The 18,450-nt window shown below is 45.3% G+C and overlaps 1 protein-coding gene across 1 annotated transcript; it reads left to right on the top strand.

Moving 5' to 3' along the window:
* Positions 1-9,203: 9,203 nt before the first annotated feature.
* Positions 9,204-9,393, top strand: LOC130479334 (40S ribosomal protein S29-like). The gene has a single exon (XM_056851720.1). The coding sequence runs from the start codon at positions 9,215-9,217 to the stop codon at positions 9,383-9,385; it is 171 nt and encodes a 56-aa protein (XP_056707698.1). The 5' UTR covers positions 9,204-9,214; the 3' UTR covers positions 9,386-9,393.
* Positions 9,394-18,450: the final 9,057 nt, after the last annotated feature.

Below are 18,450 nucleotides of genomic sequence, written 5' to 3'. Positions count from 1 at the left end.
ACACTCCTACTATGTAATTTCTGCATTGTTTCGTGTGCTTATGCTGTTTCAACTTTCTGCTTGATTTCAGCTTTCTGCATTCCAAATCCTATGGCACTGTTGAGAGCCAGTGTGGCGTAGTGGTTAAGAGTGGCAGACTCTGATCTGGAGAACCAGGTTCGATTCCCCACTCCTCCATGAAGCCTGCTGGGTGACCCTGGGCCAGTCGCCGTTCCCTCAGAACTCTCTCAGCCCACACGGAGGCAGGCAATGGCAAACCACCTCCGAACCACTCTTGCCTTGAAAACCCTAGGAGGTCACCATAAGTTGGGTGTGACTTGACGGCACTGTCTCCCACCAATCCACCTTAAGTCTTAGTGGGAAAGGCGGACTACAAATAACATAAATAAATAAATCTCAATGTGTCAGTGTCATGATCCTGTTGCATTCTTAAGAATGTATATATATCTTTTACTTGGCTCTTTGCTTGTTATGCTGCTGTTTAATGGTTGGGCTATAATGCTTATAAGAGCCCCGTGGTGCAGCGGTGGTAAGCTGCAGTACTGCAGTCCAAGCTCTGCTCACAGCCTGAGTTCGATCCCGACGGAAGTCGGTTTCAGGTAACCGGCTCATGGTTGACTCAACCTTCCATCCTTCCGAGGTTGGTAAAATGAAGACCCAGCTTGCAGGGGGTAAAGGGAAGATGCCTGGGGAAGGCACTGGCAAACCACCCCGTAAACAAATTCTGCCTAGCAAACGTCGGGATGTGACGTCACCCCATGGGTCAGGAATGACCCGGTGCTTGCACAGGGGACCTTGACCTTTTATAATGGTTACAGTGTTTTAATGATGTTGAACTTAACTAGTGATTGCTTTTTTTAACATAGTTACCATTTTAATTTGTTGCAAACTGCCCTGCAGGTCCATTTTTATGAACGGATGGGGAGAATATAAATGATTTTAGTGGATAAAATATTGCCTATTCTGTTGGGATTGCAGATTCATGTGAGTGTTTCAGATGCAGTACACTCAAGTTGGTATTGAATTGGAATCAGCAGAAGCTGTAACTTGTGGGAAATCACAGTAGATTCTGCTAGGAGCCCCCGCTCCCCCCAAGCGAACGGATGGCTGCTTTGTAGTAACAACAATAGTAAGTCAGCAGTACTGCAGCTGCTCTTTGATAAAGTGAAGCGCTTGCCTGACCCGCACGGCAGCAGTTAAACCGCACAACAAGGCATATACCTCTTTCTCTCCATCCAGCGGCACTTAGCAGAGGTGGCATTTGCTTGCCTTCCGTAGGTAGCACCCATTTGGCTTTAAAAACAGCAGTAGCCTTGCTGGACACGGAAGTCCATTTTTCATAGTGCCGGCAGGTCCTTGACAATTTTCTCCGTTTTTTTCCTTTTCTCCTACAAAACGGCAAGGTGGATTAAAAGGCTCTTTTCTGGATAGGCTGCGTCACACTGTGAAGATTTCAAGCCTGTCCTCCTCTTTCTGTCTCCCTGACAGTTTTGCCTTGAAACTCTTAGCTTGTCGGGCTCAGCTGGGGCTGGAGATTTTTTTGTTTAAAAGCGGCTTTCAAGGCCGCTCAGATGAGAAATCCAGTGTCCTGCCATCGGCAGATAAAAAGCTTGGTGGAAAGATTTGTCTTTTAGAGCCTCTTGCAATGGGATATCCTCACTGGGGTTAGTGTTCTCTTTGAAAATATGTCAGGTGGTGCATCGTCAAATTAGAAATGTGTGTCTTCCCAATCATGTTTTGCCTTGGAAAGAAAATCTGTCAGGGTAATGGTACAAGCTGTCTTTTGTTTCATAGTCATTTTCTGCTTTCGCGGTTGCTGTTTAAGTTATGCTAGTACTTCACCAACGATTCAAACAGTCAGCACGGGACTGTGGTTAGGCTGTGGCACCTTGAATATACACTCGGAGGGCTGTTTGTTTAAAGTCCAGTGGTTCCCAACCTTTTTTTGACCAGGGACCACTAGGACTTTTTTGTTCGGTGCAGGGACCCCAAGGTTCAAAATAAAAATTCAGAGAATTTGAAAATAAACTTTAATCATAACTGTTAGTTAAACATTAAACTTAAAATAATATTTGAATATATACTTTTATAATAGAGAACTTTTAATTGAAAATATCAATTTATTATGGGTTTATAACTTTGTTTCATGGACCTTAATTTAGTTCTCGCGGACCCCTGGGGGTCCACGGACCCCTGGTTGGGAACCAGTGGTTTAAACGTTCATTCCCTGCCCCCCCGGCTTCCCATGTCAAAACCTTCTTTCACATGCAAAGCTTGTTTCAGAGAAGGCAAGGCTAGAATAAGCCTTCTCCCTGACATATTATCTTGTGTGAACACTGTAATATTGTGTATTTTCATTTTCTTCTCATATGATGAAATGGTACATCTGAGTGTGACAGTTTTCCCAGTTTCACTCATCTGGACATGTCATTTGACTAACCAGAGGACAATTCCTTGAGATCCCCATCAAGGGACAATTCCTTGAGATCTCCATCAGGGATGGATCTCTTTTTGGCTGTGACTTACCCCTGAATGTCAAACACTATTCATGGAAGGTTTTGCATTGGATTTGCCACTCTTTAGATGCCCATTTTCCCCATCTGAGTTCTCAAAACTCTACATGGGGGCTTATTGTTGAGTTTTGAGAATATGGCTGGGGGGAAAGTGCATCTAAGAGTGGCAAATCCAAGGCAAAACCTCCCGTGTATAAATGGCAAAAGACCCTTATTGTACCCTGGCTTCTTGGTGCATGATGGAGGACTCCAAGGAAGGAGGGACCTCTCACTTCATGCTTGTAGGTGAGATGGTCATCTCATTCTAGAGTTTTCTCTTTTGATTTGGTGGAAGGATGGAATCATTGGATATCACAGTTAGAGGCCTGATCCTCAGTGCTACAAGCTTTTCACGTGTCCATATGATGGGTCGGCTGGCTATGAGCGAAAGAGAATTGTGTACAAAGCAATGGCTTTTCCTTTTATTTTAAAGGAAGCAGTTAAGGGACTAACTCAGTGCTTGATAAAACAGCGGAGTCTTTGGAATATGGCAGAGAAAATGCTCGCTGCATAAGCAGAGCCAGCATAGTGTAGTGGTTAAGAGCGGCAGACTCTAATCTGGAGAATCAGGTTTGATTCCCCACTCCTCCACATGAAGCCCGTTGGGTGACCTTGGGCCAGTCACAGTTCTCTCAGAACACTCTCAGCTCCACCTACCTCACAAGGTGCCTGTTGTGGGGAAGGGAAGGCGATTATAGGCCGCTTGGAGACTCCTTAGAGTAAAGCAGGGTATAAAACCAACACTACTTCTTCCTCTTCTTGTAATTCTGTTGTGGCAGCATACACAGCCCTTTTGGTCTGTGGCTGTAAACTTGATGGCATGGATACATGTGAATACATGATGGCATGGATACATGTGGGTGTAAACTTGATGGCATCTAAGTAAACCTATTCAACAAATGTTGAAGGTAAGCCATGGATGCCTGTGGAGATTGGTCATGTTGTATTCATGCTGTTGCTTTCCATGAAATTGCAAAGGGAACATTAGAACTAGTCTGTTCTTCGATCCTTTCTTTCCTTAGTTTATTAGTAGTGCTTGGCTATTGTAAGGTCATGCCTTTTCAATAAAATCAACGTCTCCCTAGGAGGATGTTTTAATTCCTCACAGGAGCAATTGCTACAGGCTACATGGTAGAACACAACGTTATCTTTAAGCATTTTGAAAGACTCAACAAATCTACCAAGAAAAAGGTGGATGCTGTTATCTGCACTGCTTCAGTGGTAGAAGCAAGTTTTTTTCTCCCCACTCAGAGCACTTTCCTGATGTTCGCTTTGGCCTTTCAACCACACATAATGGAAGCGTACACTATGATTGATCCTTCTGTTATGTATGATTGCCAGTTTGCGTAAATAGGGCAACATGCATATTTTCCATTTGTGCACTGCTTTGTTATATATAAACAGAATCCTACATATTTGAGGGAACATGTACCAAACTTTATGCACATGGCAACTTTATGTTTTTCCCTATTCATACAAAATGGCCACCGCTTGTATTGGGAGGAATGAGCAAGGCACATGCTCCTGTTACATGTGCTTCCCCCCCCCCTTTTGCCATCAAGTCACATCTGATTTATGGCAACCCCTGGTGGGGTTTTCAAGGCCAGAGGCGTTCAGAGGTGGTTTGCAATTGCCTGCTTCCGCGTCATGATCCTGATATTCCTTGGGGGTCCCCCATCCAAATACTTGCCAGGGTCAACCCTGCTTAGCTTCTGAGATCTGATGAGATCAGGTTAGCCTAGGCTATCCAGGTGCTTAGAGTGCTGTAATTTTAAGTCTGGAAAGTGATCAGGTAGTGAGCTAAAATTGCGCCCATCATCCCTGTGGCATCTTTGCCAAATTTGGGAAGATCTTACAGTGCAGACTGCCTATGTCATATTCTGCCGCTCATGGGAGTATAACCACGCGTAACAGGATGATAATCCAAGACTTCTGAATAGTACGGCAGAATGCTGCTGCTGCAAAGCTTGCTGAAAAACAACAATGCTGTTTTCAGTTGGTGCTTTGAACACAGTCTTATTTGGCAGCAGCAAATACTGCTCAGTTCCCTTCCCTTGCAAGAGATAAGGGCAAGGGAGCGGGGGTTGCTGGCAGCCTATTGAAGGGAAACCTGCAGGGTAGAAGCAGGAGTGGGGAGCATAAAAGGGTAAAGGTCCCCTGTGCAAGCACCGGGTCATTCCTGACCCATGGGGTGATGTCACATCCCGACGTTTCCAAAGCAGACTTTGTTTACGGGGTGGTTTGCCAGTGCCTTCCCCAGTCATCTTCCCTTTACCCCCAGCAAGCTGGGTACTCATTTGACCGACCTCGGAAAGATGGAAGGCTGAGTCAACCTTGAGCCGGCTACCTGAAACCGACTTCAGTCGGGATCGAACTCAGGCTGTGAGCAGAGCTTGGACTGCAGTACTGCAGCTTACCTCTCTGCCCCACAGGGCTCTGGGGGGGAGCATAAGCAGAGGCCATATAAGGCACTATTCCACCATCCACCAGTGGGGTCGGCTCCTCTTACTCCATGTCCATCTACAATGTGGATTGCATTCTGCAACCACAGTTGCATGGTTCTGGTGGCTAGTAGGGTTGCCAACCTCCAGGTACTAGCTGGAGATCTCCTGCTATTACAGCTGATCTCCAGCCGAGAAAATGTCTGCTTTGGCAATTGGACTGTACGGCATTGAAGTCCCTCCCCTCCCCAAACCTCACCCTCCTCAGGCTCCACCCCAAAAACCTCCCGCTGGTGGCGAAGAGGCACCTTGCAACTCTAGTGGCTACCTTTCCAGTATGTGAAGGGGAACAAGAATCCATTTAGCTCGCCACTATGTGCCATGCCTATCTCTGCATACTCAGCGCTACTTTCTGTTTTGTTTTGTTTTAAATAATCTTATTGTATATTATATATAAAGGTACAGAAAGAAAAAGGGAAGGGAAATAATAAAAAAAGAAAATTATATATAACAATATCGTTCTGATGCTTTTTTTACCCCCTTTATCAGTTATGAAGTGTTATTTTTTTATTTTAAGTAAGCTTGTGTTATTCCTAAAATAAAATATTAATTTGTCTATGTCTAAATTTGTGCATAATTAATACATTAATACCATATTCCAAGTTAATCTATTTGCTTTGTATTTGTAACTACATATATGTAACACAATCTGTCTTCAGATTCAATCTGAAGACTTCAAACTTCTTCAATCTGAAGAAGTGAGCTGTGGCTCACGAAAGCTCATACCCTACCAGAAAATATTTTTGTTAGTCTTTAAGGTGCTACTGGACTCTTGCCCTTTTCTACAATCTGTCTTGTTATTTATCTTTTGTTAATAAACTTGTAGAAGGATTTCCATATCTCTTGGTGGTACTCAAATGTTTTGTCCTTCAGATATGCTGTTAATTGGGCCATCGATATATATTCCAAGGATTTTCTAATCCATATTTGGATATCTTGAATGTTATTCGTTTTCCACATGGCTGCAATGTCACTCTTGCTGCCGTTATCAGATACTTTATCATGTCTGGTTGATCTTTATTCACATTGTTCGGGACTTTATTTAGAAGACTACTTTCTGTTTTGAGATATTTTAAGCACTATGAGGTTTCACCTGTATAGCTAGTGTTAACCCCTTTGGAATATGCTTCATGTGTTTAAGCTGAAGGGTGTAATTGCTGTGTGTTTAGACATTATAGTAAGCCATATGTATGCACTTTGATTTTTTCTAGCTTGTACTCTTTTCTGTGCATGAGTGAGCTGGTGAGTCTTGAGTGTTTTAATTATACACCTTTGCACCGTTACTTAGCAATTGGTGCCATTTTGAGAAGTTTTCAACAGGGATGTTAATCTTTCTTACTTTGAAACACATCTTACAGTGATGTGTGATGCTAGCGTTGCAGCAGTCCTGTGAAATAGGCTAAGTTAGGCCAAGAGCTGTTTTTTGAAATTATTTGACGGTCTGTATTGTTTGTTATGGCACCGATGATGTTCCCTACCCCAGGAATGTTTTATATTGAAAAGTGGGTTACATTTTCACCCTCAATAAACAAACATGGTGACTGTCGTGGTACAGGCGAGGAGCGAGGGCTGTAAGCGTAGTCGGGGGAACAGTCCAAGGTCATTCACAGTGAACGCAGAGTCCAAGATATCAATACAGGCAAGGGAAGTCCAAAGCGTTAGTCAGAGCCAGTCCAAGAAGTCAGGATACCAGGAATCCAAAGGATAGCAGGGAAACAAGGCAGGTACTCAAGGAGGTTGGTGACAAGTTGCTTGCACAACAGCCAAGCCTAACTGATGGCTTAAATCCCTTCCCCTGCTGCTGTAGCAGCCAGCTGATGCTGATGAGGCTGAGTTCACAGGTGGTGCTTCAGCCCTGCTCTTCCTCATCACTGCTACTGGGAAGGTTCCTCTGTAAAGCCTTCAGCCTAGCACTTTGCCGTCTCTGCTGCATTGCCAGACGGACCTGTTTTCTCCTCTGCTCCAGTGGCCCTGGCGAGGCTCTGGAGACACTGCATGTTGCAAGGTGTCAGGTCCAACTGGAGTCCTTGAGCTGGCTGGCTGCAGACATGGTGAGTCATCCCCTGACCTTCGCTGATCCTCCACTCCGGCAGGCTGTAGGCCCTGTGGTTGTTCCTGTGGGACTTCTGCCTGAGGATGACCCTCTTCGTCAGAGGAGGTCTCTGCAGGCTGACTCATGACAGTGACTTGCCCCGGCTGCTTATGAGCTGTAACTCTGGGCAAGGATTTCAAGCTTGGCTTTCCCCCATCCAGTTCAAACATTCCAAGATGGTACTACCCCAGTTTGTTTTAGGCTGAGGCTGAAGCTACGTGGGATAGCTGCTGACTTATTTGCCTAGCTCTTGTTCCACTCCAGTCATTAATTTTGGAGGGGAGGTCAGATTATTATATCAAAAGGGGCGGGTGGATGGGGCTGTGGTGGGTTTTGTTTTTTTTAAAGCTGCTTTTTAAAAAGTAAAGCAGGGAGAAGGAATTTTGCAAATTTGTTCCAGTGTAGCATGATGCCTCTTCTTGGCATTAGATGTTCTAAACATAATGAAAGGTTGTGATCACGAAACCCAAAGATGTCATTTGGGAGTTGTATGGACGAAATTCTTTCCTCTTGTTGGGCTGTTCATGGTCTATTCCACTTGGTTTCCAAGTGATGGCAAAGTACCATCTTTATTCCGAAGCTTCACTGGTCTATTAATTCATTTAGTTCTTTCCTAAATTGTGAGCTAATTGAGTGTTTGAAAATTCATTAGATTGACGGCCCTCGAGACGCATGCATTCCAGCTCCACAGTATGGGATTAGCATGGGTGGGAGCTATTCAAACTCCCCAATGTAGCACTTCTAAAGTGTTTGGGAACTAACTGAAGGTATGTTTGCACTGGTGCCAGTTCTTGGTTTCTTGTGCTCCGGTTTTGAACGATGAACCCAAAGTGGGATTGTAAGAAATGGCAAGGTGTGGAGGCTCCCTTTGCTAGAGCATCTCTTTCCACTGGCACAAACCTTTCTTGCCATCCTGAAAAAGAGCAATGGGTTATTCTGTAGGCAGACAAGAAATGGTATGGGGTGACTGTGAATACTGTGCAAATCGTGAAATAAACCTAGCTCACTATTTCTTCCACCACAGATGTGTCCTTAGTCGAGATACTGCTAGGTGTGACAGGGTGGTCATATTGGAACACTTTCTTTATTCCAAGTACCAAATCAGGGACAGTTGCTGCTGTATCTTCACTTAAAAATAAAATAAAAGGATAATGGTAAGGTATACAAAGTCAAACCACTCCATAGAGAAACATAGACTGGAACATAAGAAGACTACTCTAAAAATTTGAGCTATTTAAAAACTTTTTAAAAAAATCTAAACAACTACTGGGATGCTTAGTTTCCACTAAACTCCATCATAAGTACATAAGAAAAGCCACCCTGGATCAGACCAAGGCCCATCAAGTCCAGCAGTCTGCCTCTAGGAAGCCCACAAACAAGACGACTGCAGCAGCACCATCCTGCCTGTGTTCCACCGCACCCAAGATAATAGGCATATTCCTCTGATCCTGGAGAGAACAGATATGCATCATGACTAGTATTCATTTTGACTAGCAGCCATGGATAGCCCCCTCCTCTATGAACATTTCCACTCCCCTCTTTAAGCCTTCCAAGTTGGCAACCATCACCACATCCTGGGGCAGGTAGTTCCACGATTTACAGGTACAGATTTACTGTATATAGCCAAAGGCTGTTACAATCAAGTAGACAAAATCAAATCAGATTCAACAAGAAAACAGTTAAAATCAAGTACAAAAATAAATTTAAATCAGATACAAATATTGTCCGATTTAACTACAATACTGGCTCGAATTTTCCTGGCCGCTAGGGCAAAAAGAGATATATAAGTAACAGCAGAGTCAGTATTGGACAGGAGAAAAAAGAGCTTTTCCTGATCACTTAAACAGCTAATATTAGATAAAAATAAGGCAAGAAATTTAGATCTGGGTTCATGGCACAGGGAACAATACAACACGTAATGGGGGAAGTCCTTGAGTTCTGAGGATCCGTAAATACATAAGCGAGAGGCCGTCGGGATTTGGGCATAGTGTCCGGCTAACATGGCTGTTGGCATGGTCTGAAATCTGATTGATGTAAAAGCCACCCTCCCTTTCCCCGCCGCCGCCAGTATGGGCCACCAGCAGCTCTACTGGAGCCACCCCAGGAAGTTCGGGCAGGGGTTGCGGTCCTGCTGCGTCTGCTCCAACCGCCACGGCCTCATCCGCAAGTACGGCCTCAACATGGGCCGTCAGTGCTTCCGTCAGTACGCCAAGGACATCGGCTTTGTCAAGCTCGACTGACCCACCGATGGACGCCCGGCACAGATGGGAAGCGGCCGCCGGAGGTTAGGGGAGGGGGCTTGGCTCGCCTGGACTGACCTGCCCACCCCCCCTTGCACCCCCGCCCCACTATTTTGTACATGAAAAAAGAGGCTGTGAGCAAGGTTTGTATGATTCTAAAAAAAACCAATAAAACAACCCCGTGCGGAAATTTAGGCTGGGAGTTCCACAATTTAACTATGTGTTATGTGAAGAAATACCTCCTTTAATCTGTTTTGAATCTCTCACCCTCCATCTTCAGCAGATGACCCCAGGTTCTAGTATTATATGAGAGGGAGCAAAGCTTCTCCCTGTCCACTCTCTCCATACCATGCATAATTTTATAGACCTTTATCATGTCTCCCCTTAACTGCCTTCTTTCGAAACTAAGCAGCCCTAAGTGTTTTAACCGGTCCTCATAAGGCAGTTGCTCTAGCCCCCGGATCATTTTGGTTGTTCTTTTCTGCATCATGTCCGTTAGTTTAAAATATTCTAGATCTCCTTTCTGATTCTGGGAAAAGATCAATTGGATCGTGTCTGGACAAGTCAAGTCTAGGTTCTTCATGTATATCCCCCCTTGTGGCCTTTTATGCCATTTCTCGAAGAAGCTCTTGAGTATCTGTTCCATTTGGGTCTAGTCCTTCTCCATTGTCTTCAGAGCAGGAGGCTTCCAGGCAGTCTCCATTCAATCCCTGGTTACATTCTGACCTGTTTAGCTTTAAAGGGGAAGAAGCATCAGGTGCTTTCAAATTATTCTGTAGGCTCTTAAGAGGCTGGGAGCATCACAAAGACCTTGGCCGTGGCCACTGTTGCTGAAATAATCTCTCAGCACAGTGAAGGAGACATGCTGCCATCCCTTGACTGTCCCAAGATGCCCTCAGTGGAGGGCGAAGATGCATGGAGAATGGGAGCCCCTCTCACCTGCTTGCTCAGGAACGCGGCGGGAGAAGAGCCAATCAGGCCCCTGAGCTGCGATGGGCACACCCAACAAGCCACGGCCTGGGAGGGCTCCGCCGCTGCTGCCCAACCTGACTGCCACCCAGGCCACACTTACGCACAACAACGGACAAGTGGCCAGTCAGGGCGAAGCGCAACCTGCTCACAGAGCACATGGGTGGAAGCCTGCCCGAGCGCATGGGGAAGATTTGGGCAGGGCCCTTTATGGACTTTGGGGGAGGCTTGGAGAGGGTGGGGTGGAGCTAGGGGCCAGCAGCTTTATATTAGAGGCCAAAAACGCTGAGGCCAGGGAAGAGGAAAGCTGCTGAGTGCCAGGCGCAACGGGCAACCTAGCAGCCAAGGAGCATGAGGAGAGCGCAGACTCCTTGCACTCCACTTTTGAGGCCGAGGAAGTGCCAGCCCAGAGCACCGGGGGGACAGTGGAGGGGCCCAGACCCAGCACCCCGGGGCAATCTCCTCGCAGTGACTCCCGCCCTTGGGCAGTCAAATTCAGTTCTGAGTGATGGTTTTGCCCCTTCTCAAGAGAGCAAGTGTGAGATATGCTGGTGGGCATCTCTACATTCCCACTCTGTAAGTTGCCAGTGTTTAAATGGAACCTTTCCATTTAAGTTTAGATGGTGACTGTCTTGACAAAAGAAATAGTTCCAAACAGAGACTTAATGTAACACCGCAGGCTAGAGAAAAGAAAATATTCTTTGTTCTAAATGAGCTCCTGAGTAAATCTGTCTTCTCTAATGTATGCAGAGGAAAGGAACTATCCTATGTTGTAAATGAACTCCCAAGCGAGTCGGTCTCTGTTTAATGTATTGCATTCAAAGGCTACTTGGATAAATGACAATGGCTTGTTTTGATTTAACCCTGCTGAATGTATGCACTGGTGGCAGTTCATTTTCTTGAGATTGGCCTTTCTCTGCAAGGAATGAAGAAGAACCCCCCCCCCCAATTCTCTTAGAGATGGTACGCGCCTCATGGACGCTGCATTGAAGCTTGTCTAAGTTGGCATGCTTGGCAGCTGTCACCCCATGAGCCTGTAGTTTGCAGTAGTTCATTTCACCAGGCTGATCTCCATGCCACCAGTCATGGCCAAAAATTAAAAAGCATGGAAAATCTTGCATAGTCCATGAGGCGTGTTGCTTCACATGGTGAGGGCTCACCATTGGGGGGACATCTGATGACTGCATGAAATGATTGAAATTAGAATGAATTTATGGGCACCATCATGTGTAAAATAATCCATTGGAAAGATATGCATGGTTGAGAGTCTGGGAAATTGACCTGTTTGGGCATATGGCCACGCTATGACCTTGAAGATGGAGGTCTCTGGTGCTGCAGGCTGCACACGTGACATATAGCTTTGCTTATCTACCAGATCGAGATATTGCGGCATCCTGTGTGGCTGAGGCTGTTGAAGGATTATCGAGTCCTAATCCCTCATCAGCTTTGTATGAGACCACAGATGGAGGAACTCTCCAGGTTTTCAACGTATTAGTCTCTTGAGAAGAGCTTTATGAGCTCCAGTTCATCTTCTCTGTTCAACCATGATTCTCTTAACTCCAAAAATTAAACTGGACCCTTGCTTTTGGTTTTCTCTGTCCATCATTTGTTTCAGATGCTTTGATTCTCCATTGGATTTTCACAAAGGAGAGCTGACATAACTAGATCTCTTCTGTGCTATGATGGAGTAATTGTTCTAGGGTTCGCCCAAAGGGTTCCAAAGAAGAGGTAGAGGCAAGCTTTTTATGGTATAGTGGTGTGCACCAAAATAAAATTTCGGTATTTTTTGAATTCGGTTATAATAGACCTGATTTTTTTGGTAAATCTGAAAAAAAAAAATCCCAGTACTGATATTGGTTTTTTTGAATATTTCAGAAATTTCTGGGTCCATATACTCTATTAGGAATCTTTGCGGGGCTCTCAGGGAGGCAGTTTTTAAAGATAGAAGCACCAAATTTGTAGCATAGTTGCTGGCGACTCTTTTTAGAAGAACCCCCGGGTTTGGTAAAGATTGGGTCAGGGGGTCCACTTTTATGGGCCCCAAATAGGGTGCCCCATCCATTCTCCATTGTTTCTAATGGAGGGAAAATGGGGGCTGATAAAATTGGACCCCCTGTCCCAAACCTAACCAAACTCCAGGGTTCTTCTAAGGAGAGTCACCAGCAGCTATGCTACAAATTTGTTGCTGCTACTTTAAAAACAGCCCCCTCAGAGACCTGCAAAGATTCCCCATGGGTTTCAGTTGAGGCATATTGAAGCCTAAGGGGAATCCTAGTTAATTGGCACTTTTTCTCCGGTTAGGCATATCTGAATGCACACCCCTAGTAAAGTATTGATTGATCAAGACCTGTTCGCTACATCCGAGGTCCGTGGCTCAACTCTCCAAGTGTAGGTCAGAACAGATATTGGACCTCTGCCATCCAGGGCTGTCTTAACAGCATTGTGGGCCCCTGGGCAAACCAGTGTGCTGGGGCCCCTACGACAACCACTCACAGGAATAGAAAGTAAATGGTCGATAATAGTATTTATTTATGGCAAGTCACTTAACACACACAGATTAGCATAGGGCCCCTATGCTCGTGGGGCCCCCGGGCAAGTGCCCATGGGGCCCATGCGTTCAGATGGCCCTGCTGCCATCAGCAGTACATTATCGAACAGCCAATAGACTCTTCCCCACATATCAGTGACACCCATCAGTGCCTAGCCAGGCCTCTTGGTTTTCCCATCATGTGGGTCCCCTGGGCATCCCACAGACGGAGGGAACTGGTACATTGCATAACATTGGGTTTTAATAAGCCTCTGAAACCAATCTGGGTTGAGGCCCTTGGGCTACAGGTCTCCCTTTACGGTCTTGGGTGACAGCAAGGTAGGGAGGCTTGATGCAGGGTTATAGGATGTGCATGAAGTTTTCAAAACTTTAGGGATGCTCCCAAGTTAGAAGAGGCCAAGTTAGAAATAACACATGTTAATTGTGATATTCCTAGATGACACACAGCAACTGTGAGCACATCTAGAAAGGGAACTGCTCTTATGCATGAGCAACTATGCAAATGTTCTTCACTGTGTGTAAGGTTCCCTTTTTTTCCTTCTCTGTAGCAGAGAATCACCATTTCTTTAGCTATGGACACGATTAAGGAAGTCCCAATTCTGTATTAGAATAAACAAAACTTTCCAATGCCTATTCATCTTTCACAATTTGTGTTCCCAATTTAAAAAAATTGGAAACTTTTGGCAAGGACTGGAAGAATGGAAAGTCAGGAGGGGCCGTGGCTCAGTGGTAGAGCATCTTCTTGGCATGCAGAAGGTTCAGTCCTCAGCATCTCCAGTAAGGATCAGGTTGTAGGTGATGTGAAAGATCTCTGCCTGCTGACAGTTTGAGTAGACAATATGATGGACCAATGGTCTCGTTCATTATAAGGCAGCTTCATGTGTTCTTGGGAGGGCTTGGCAGGCAGAGACCAGAGAAGAAGAAGAAGAGTTGGTTTTTATATGCCGACTTTCTCTACCACTTAAGGGAGACTCAAACCAGCTTACAATCACCTTCCCTTCCCCTCCCTACAACAGACACCCTGTGAGGTAGGTGAGGCTTAGAAAGCTCTAACAGAGCTGTGACTCGCCCAAGGTCACCCAGCTGGCGTCTTGTGTAGGAGTGGGGAAACAAATCCAGTTCACCAGATTAGCCTCTGCCGCTCATGTGGAGGAGTGGGGAATCGAACCTGGTTCTCCAGATTAGAGTCCACCACTCCAAACCACTGCTCTTAACCACTACACCACACTGTCTCTCAGAGAACAGGTAGCAAAATGGGAAGGACCATTACAGGGCACTAGCGACCTGCATCCTGGCCTTCTTAGCACTTCTGTGGATTTCACATGTCCACAGGTTTTCAAGATTTTCTCTGTAATCCTAAAGTCTATCTCTCTTTCAAAAAGAAAACGAGGAACCTAAAACTGCGCTGTTTCATTGCTTTGCCTGCATGGTGGTCCTGTGGATGCCCCCGGCTGCAATCAGGGCTTTGCATTGTTGCTCTGTACACAGGGAGGAGGGAAGGAAGGGAGCCAGGGATAGATGCAGCTTCTCAGCATTCAGGAAGCAAATTGGCACAGATGTTGCTTTTCCCTTAAGGGTGACAAAAGAGGAGTATGGCCTGTCATACTGATGCGGCTGCAGAGGTGATATATATATATGGCTTAGGGAATAGGTGCTTGCTAGTGAAAGCATGAAGATGCATGCGGCTGGCGGAGCCATTAAAACACTTGGTTACTGCTTGTTCTTATACTTTGGTCCTCTCAGCAGTTGATGGGTATGGCTTGATCAAATGTGGCCAAGGAAGCATTGTCTAGAAAGGGGACTGCTCCTATGCATGAGCAACCATGCAAATATTCTTTACTGTGTGTGAAGCTGTTGTTGGTTCATTTGATTCTCATGTATTTTGAGTCAATTTTGTGATTTGCCATTTTGCCACCAGTAGCAGAGACTGGTACTTTACTGACACTCAGACTACTTCCGCTCAGCGAGTAGTCTCCACACTCAACACATGAACACATGAAACTGCCTTATACCGAATCAGACCTTTGGTCCATCAAAGTCAGTATTCTCTAAGACTGGCAGCGGCTCTCCAGGGTCTCAGGCAGAGGTCTTTCGCATCACCTACTTGCCTAGTCCCTTTAACTGGAGATGCTGGGGATTGAACCTGGGACCTTCTGCATGCTGAGCAGATGCTCTTCCGCTGAGCCACAGCCCCTCCCCAAATTGGCACACTCCTTAGTTGCTGGAGGGAGAGCAAAGGCATATATATTAGCAATGGAGCTTCTATGCTTGGGAATTCTCTGTGCGCTTTCCACTGTGTGTTTTCTGACTTTTCGCTTCTTCATCTGCTCCACAGAGCATTGACACTCAGGGGGCACCCCTTATTTTTGTTATGTTCTCCACCATGCCCTATGGCAGTACAGTATAGTGCTATAGATTTAAATTAGATAAATGGCAGTAGATAGTTGTACTGCTAGAGCAATTACTGATTTTTTTAAAAAGCTCTACGATAGTGCACCAGGAAAAAAAATACTGGAAAAGTGGTTCCGATGTAAGCGGGTCCTTTGGAGGACAGGAAAATGCTCACCAGTCCTTCCAGGTGGCATGCTGATGTGCTTGGACTGTGTTCTTTCCAACAAGTTTGGAGTAAAGCAGGTTTGGAAATGAGCTTATTGAGGGCATGGAAGACCTGGAAACAGGACAATTACAGCACAACATCCTGTGGAAGAGCCATAAAAGAACTCTACTTTGGAAGCCAAGTTTGAGAAAAATACCCATTTGCAAGCAGCCTCAGACTGTGAGTTCTGCCTCTGAGAAGCAGGTGTTAGCAGTTTTTTTATCACAAAGTTGACGGGGAAATAATCGCTTGCATGGCCTGCTTTCCTTCTCCCTCCCTCCCCACACATACTCTGAATCAGAGTAAAGAGACGTTGATACTTAACAAAGCCAAACAAGGTTTTTTCTTTGTTGCAGCATTTTCTTCTTTCTTTCCGCAACCTTAATCATCAATGGCATTTCATTTCCTCTGCTCTGGCTCTTCCACCTTCCAATGGGCATTACCCATCTCTCTCTATCAGACAGTAATGATGGAGCACAGCTAGCAGCCCCTTGTCTGGAAGGCCATGTTTTTATGAGCAGCAAGGCGCATGAGCCTGACTGCACAAAAGTTATATTGGTGCCTTTGTGGTGGTAGTTTCCCCAGACAGCCAGGATCCTTCTCATCACAATGACTGAACACATCATATGCAACTGACTGAGGAGATTGCCATTGAAAAGTTTAAAAACCATGCACTGCTAGTACATGTGTTTCAGGGGTTGTGCTGCTGGCAGAAAGCTATCTTCAGCCACAATAGAATACCAGTGGCAGTGCCAGAAATTCAGGCTAGAGGATATGGGCATTTATGCATGGGAGGGTATGCCTTAGATTTGCCACTCTCTAGATATACATTTTTCCCATCCGAATTCTCAAAACTCAAAAATAAACCCCCATGCAGAGTTTTGAGAATCTGGATGGGAAAAATGTGCATCCAGAGAGCAGCAAATCCAAGGCAAAACCTCCCATGCATAAATGGCCTATGAAAGAGACCAGGGCAAGATAAGGAAAGCTTCTGCATTAAAATCAGAGTTGGAGTTTAAAAAGTCATGGAATTTCTGTGTAAAATCAACTGAGAATTCTTCCTGTAGAGATGTGGAAAGTGATGGAAAAAACGTGCCTGCATTTGCTTTTGTGCATTTCTGAACTGCTAGTTATGAAGCGACATAAGGAATTGTGAGAGATTAATGCCCTGCCTCCTGACCTCTGGTCACCCCATTCAGTCTCCCCCCCCCCACCCCCAGTTCTGAGACCTTACCTGGCATTGCCCATATTTGCTTCACAGCCATGCATTCAGGAAATTTTCATCGGAATACGCTTCATCATAGAAGTTTTACAAAAACGTGAACTAATGTAAGAATATTTTGGCAAGATTTAATGCTTTAATTGGAAAGCCAAGTAGGTCCTACTTTGGAGGCCTTCTCTTGGCTTTATCTCATGTAGTATAGAACGAGTAGGCCACTCTGCATGAATAATAATACGACTACATTCTCTGTACTGTGAAGAATGTGAAGCTTGGCTGCACTGGGATTTGACTGTGGATGTTGAGGGTAATGTATTCATTCAGGCGTAATGGAGTACAGAATGTTTCCACAATAGATTACATCCTTGTCTGTGGTGTCCCCCACTTTGGTTGTGGGTAGTTGATTGGCTCTTGAATCCCCCCTATTGTGAGTACTGCTTCAGGCAAGGCTTTATTATGATATCAGCAATGACATAGATCGAGGTGTGATCTAGTTGCTTGTGATCTCGTTTTGACTGCCTAACCATAAAGCCAGTGGGATATTGCAAAGTGCTATGCATTCAGCAGAGTCCCATCCTTGAAGAAGTGATAGTTCAATGGTAGGGTCTCAGAGTAAAGCAGCAAGTTAGCTACATGAGTGACTGTTGAACAGCAGGTACGTTCTCATTGGCTTTGGAATTTAAAGATATAATGGTACAAGATGTGTGATCTAGTCTTCTGGCACGTTTATATATTTAAAAGCCATGAGAGACCCGATTTGGGTCATTGGTGCTGGAACAGAGCATCAAGTACTTGAAGGACTGTCATATGGAGGATGGTGCCGAGTTGTCTTCTGTTGCCTCGGAAGGTCGGACCAGAAACAACGGGTTGAAATTAAATCAAAAGTGTTTCCGTCTAGACATTAGGAAGAATGTTCTAACAGAGCGGTTCCTCAGTGGAACAGACTTCCTCAAGAGGTGTTAAGTGCTCCTTCCCTGGAGTTTTTTAAGCAGAGGCTAGATGGCCATCTGTCAGCGGTGCTGATTCTATGACCTTGGGCAGTTCATGGGAGGGAGGGCATCTTGGCCATCTTCTGGGCATGGAGTAGGGGTCACTGGGGGTGTGTGGGAGAGGTAGTTGTGAGTTTCCTGCATTGTGCAGGGGGTTGGACTAGATGACCCTGGTGGTCCCTTCCAACTCTATGATTCTATGATCCACATGCCATTTCTTTGATAGAAATCACCCTCTCCCCCAGAGCTGCTATAAACGGTATTAGAAGGGGGGAAAGAACTAATAGTAGATTGGAGAGGGGATGTCTGTCTGGAAACTGGCACAGTAGGGAGAACTGAGCCCTTTCTGCCAAAGTTCTGCCCCAAATCCCCTCCCCCACCCCATCTGCCTCGAAATAAAATTAAAAGATGTCAGGAGAACTGGTCATGGATTTCTCACATCTTTTCTAGTTGTACCTTAAGAGCTGCTTCATAATAGTCGTGGGGGGAAAAGGAAAGCTGTAGTCCAATTCGAATTTCTGGAATAAAGGAAATGGTATCCAGGAAAGATCTAGAACCAGCAGAAACAAACATTTCTATGCTATGTCTGAAATATAGTTAGAAACATGGGATGGGGAGAAAGTCCCTTGCTCGGGAGGCAGGGTATAAGTCAAATAAAATACATAAAATAGAGAAATGTGGGATACCTTGATTAACATGCCGAGAGGCCCTGATCTTGGGGAAAACATTCTTTCCTGGGAAATG

This window comes from Euleptes europaea, chromosome 6, assembly GCF_029931775.1.
Source record: "Euleptes europaea isolate rEulEur1 chromosome 6, rEulEur1.hap1, whole genome shotgun sequence".
Lineage (NCBI taxonomy): Eukaryota > Metazoa > Chordata > Lepidosauria > Squamata > Sphaerodactylidae > Euleptes > Euleptes europaea.
This window is presented reverse-complemented; position numbering and strand designations above follow the sequence as displayed.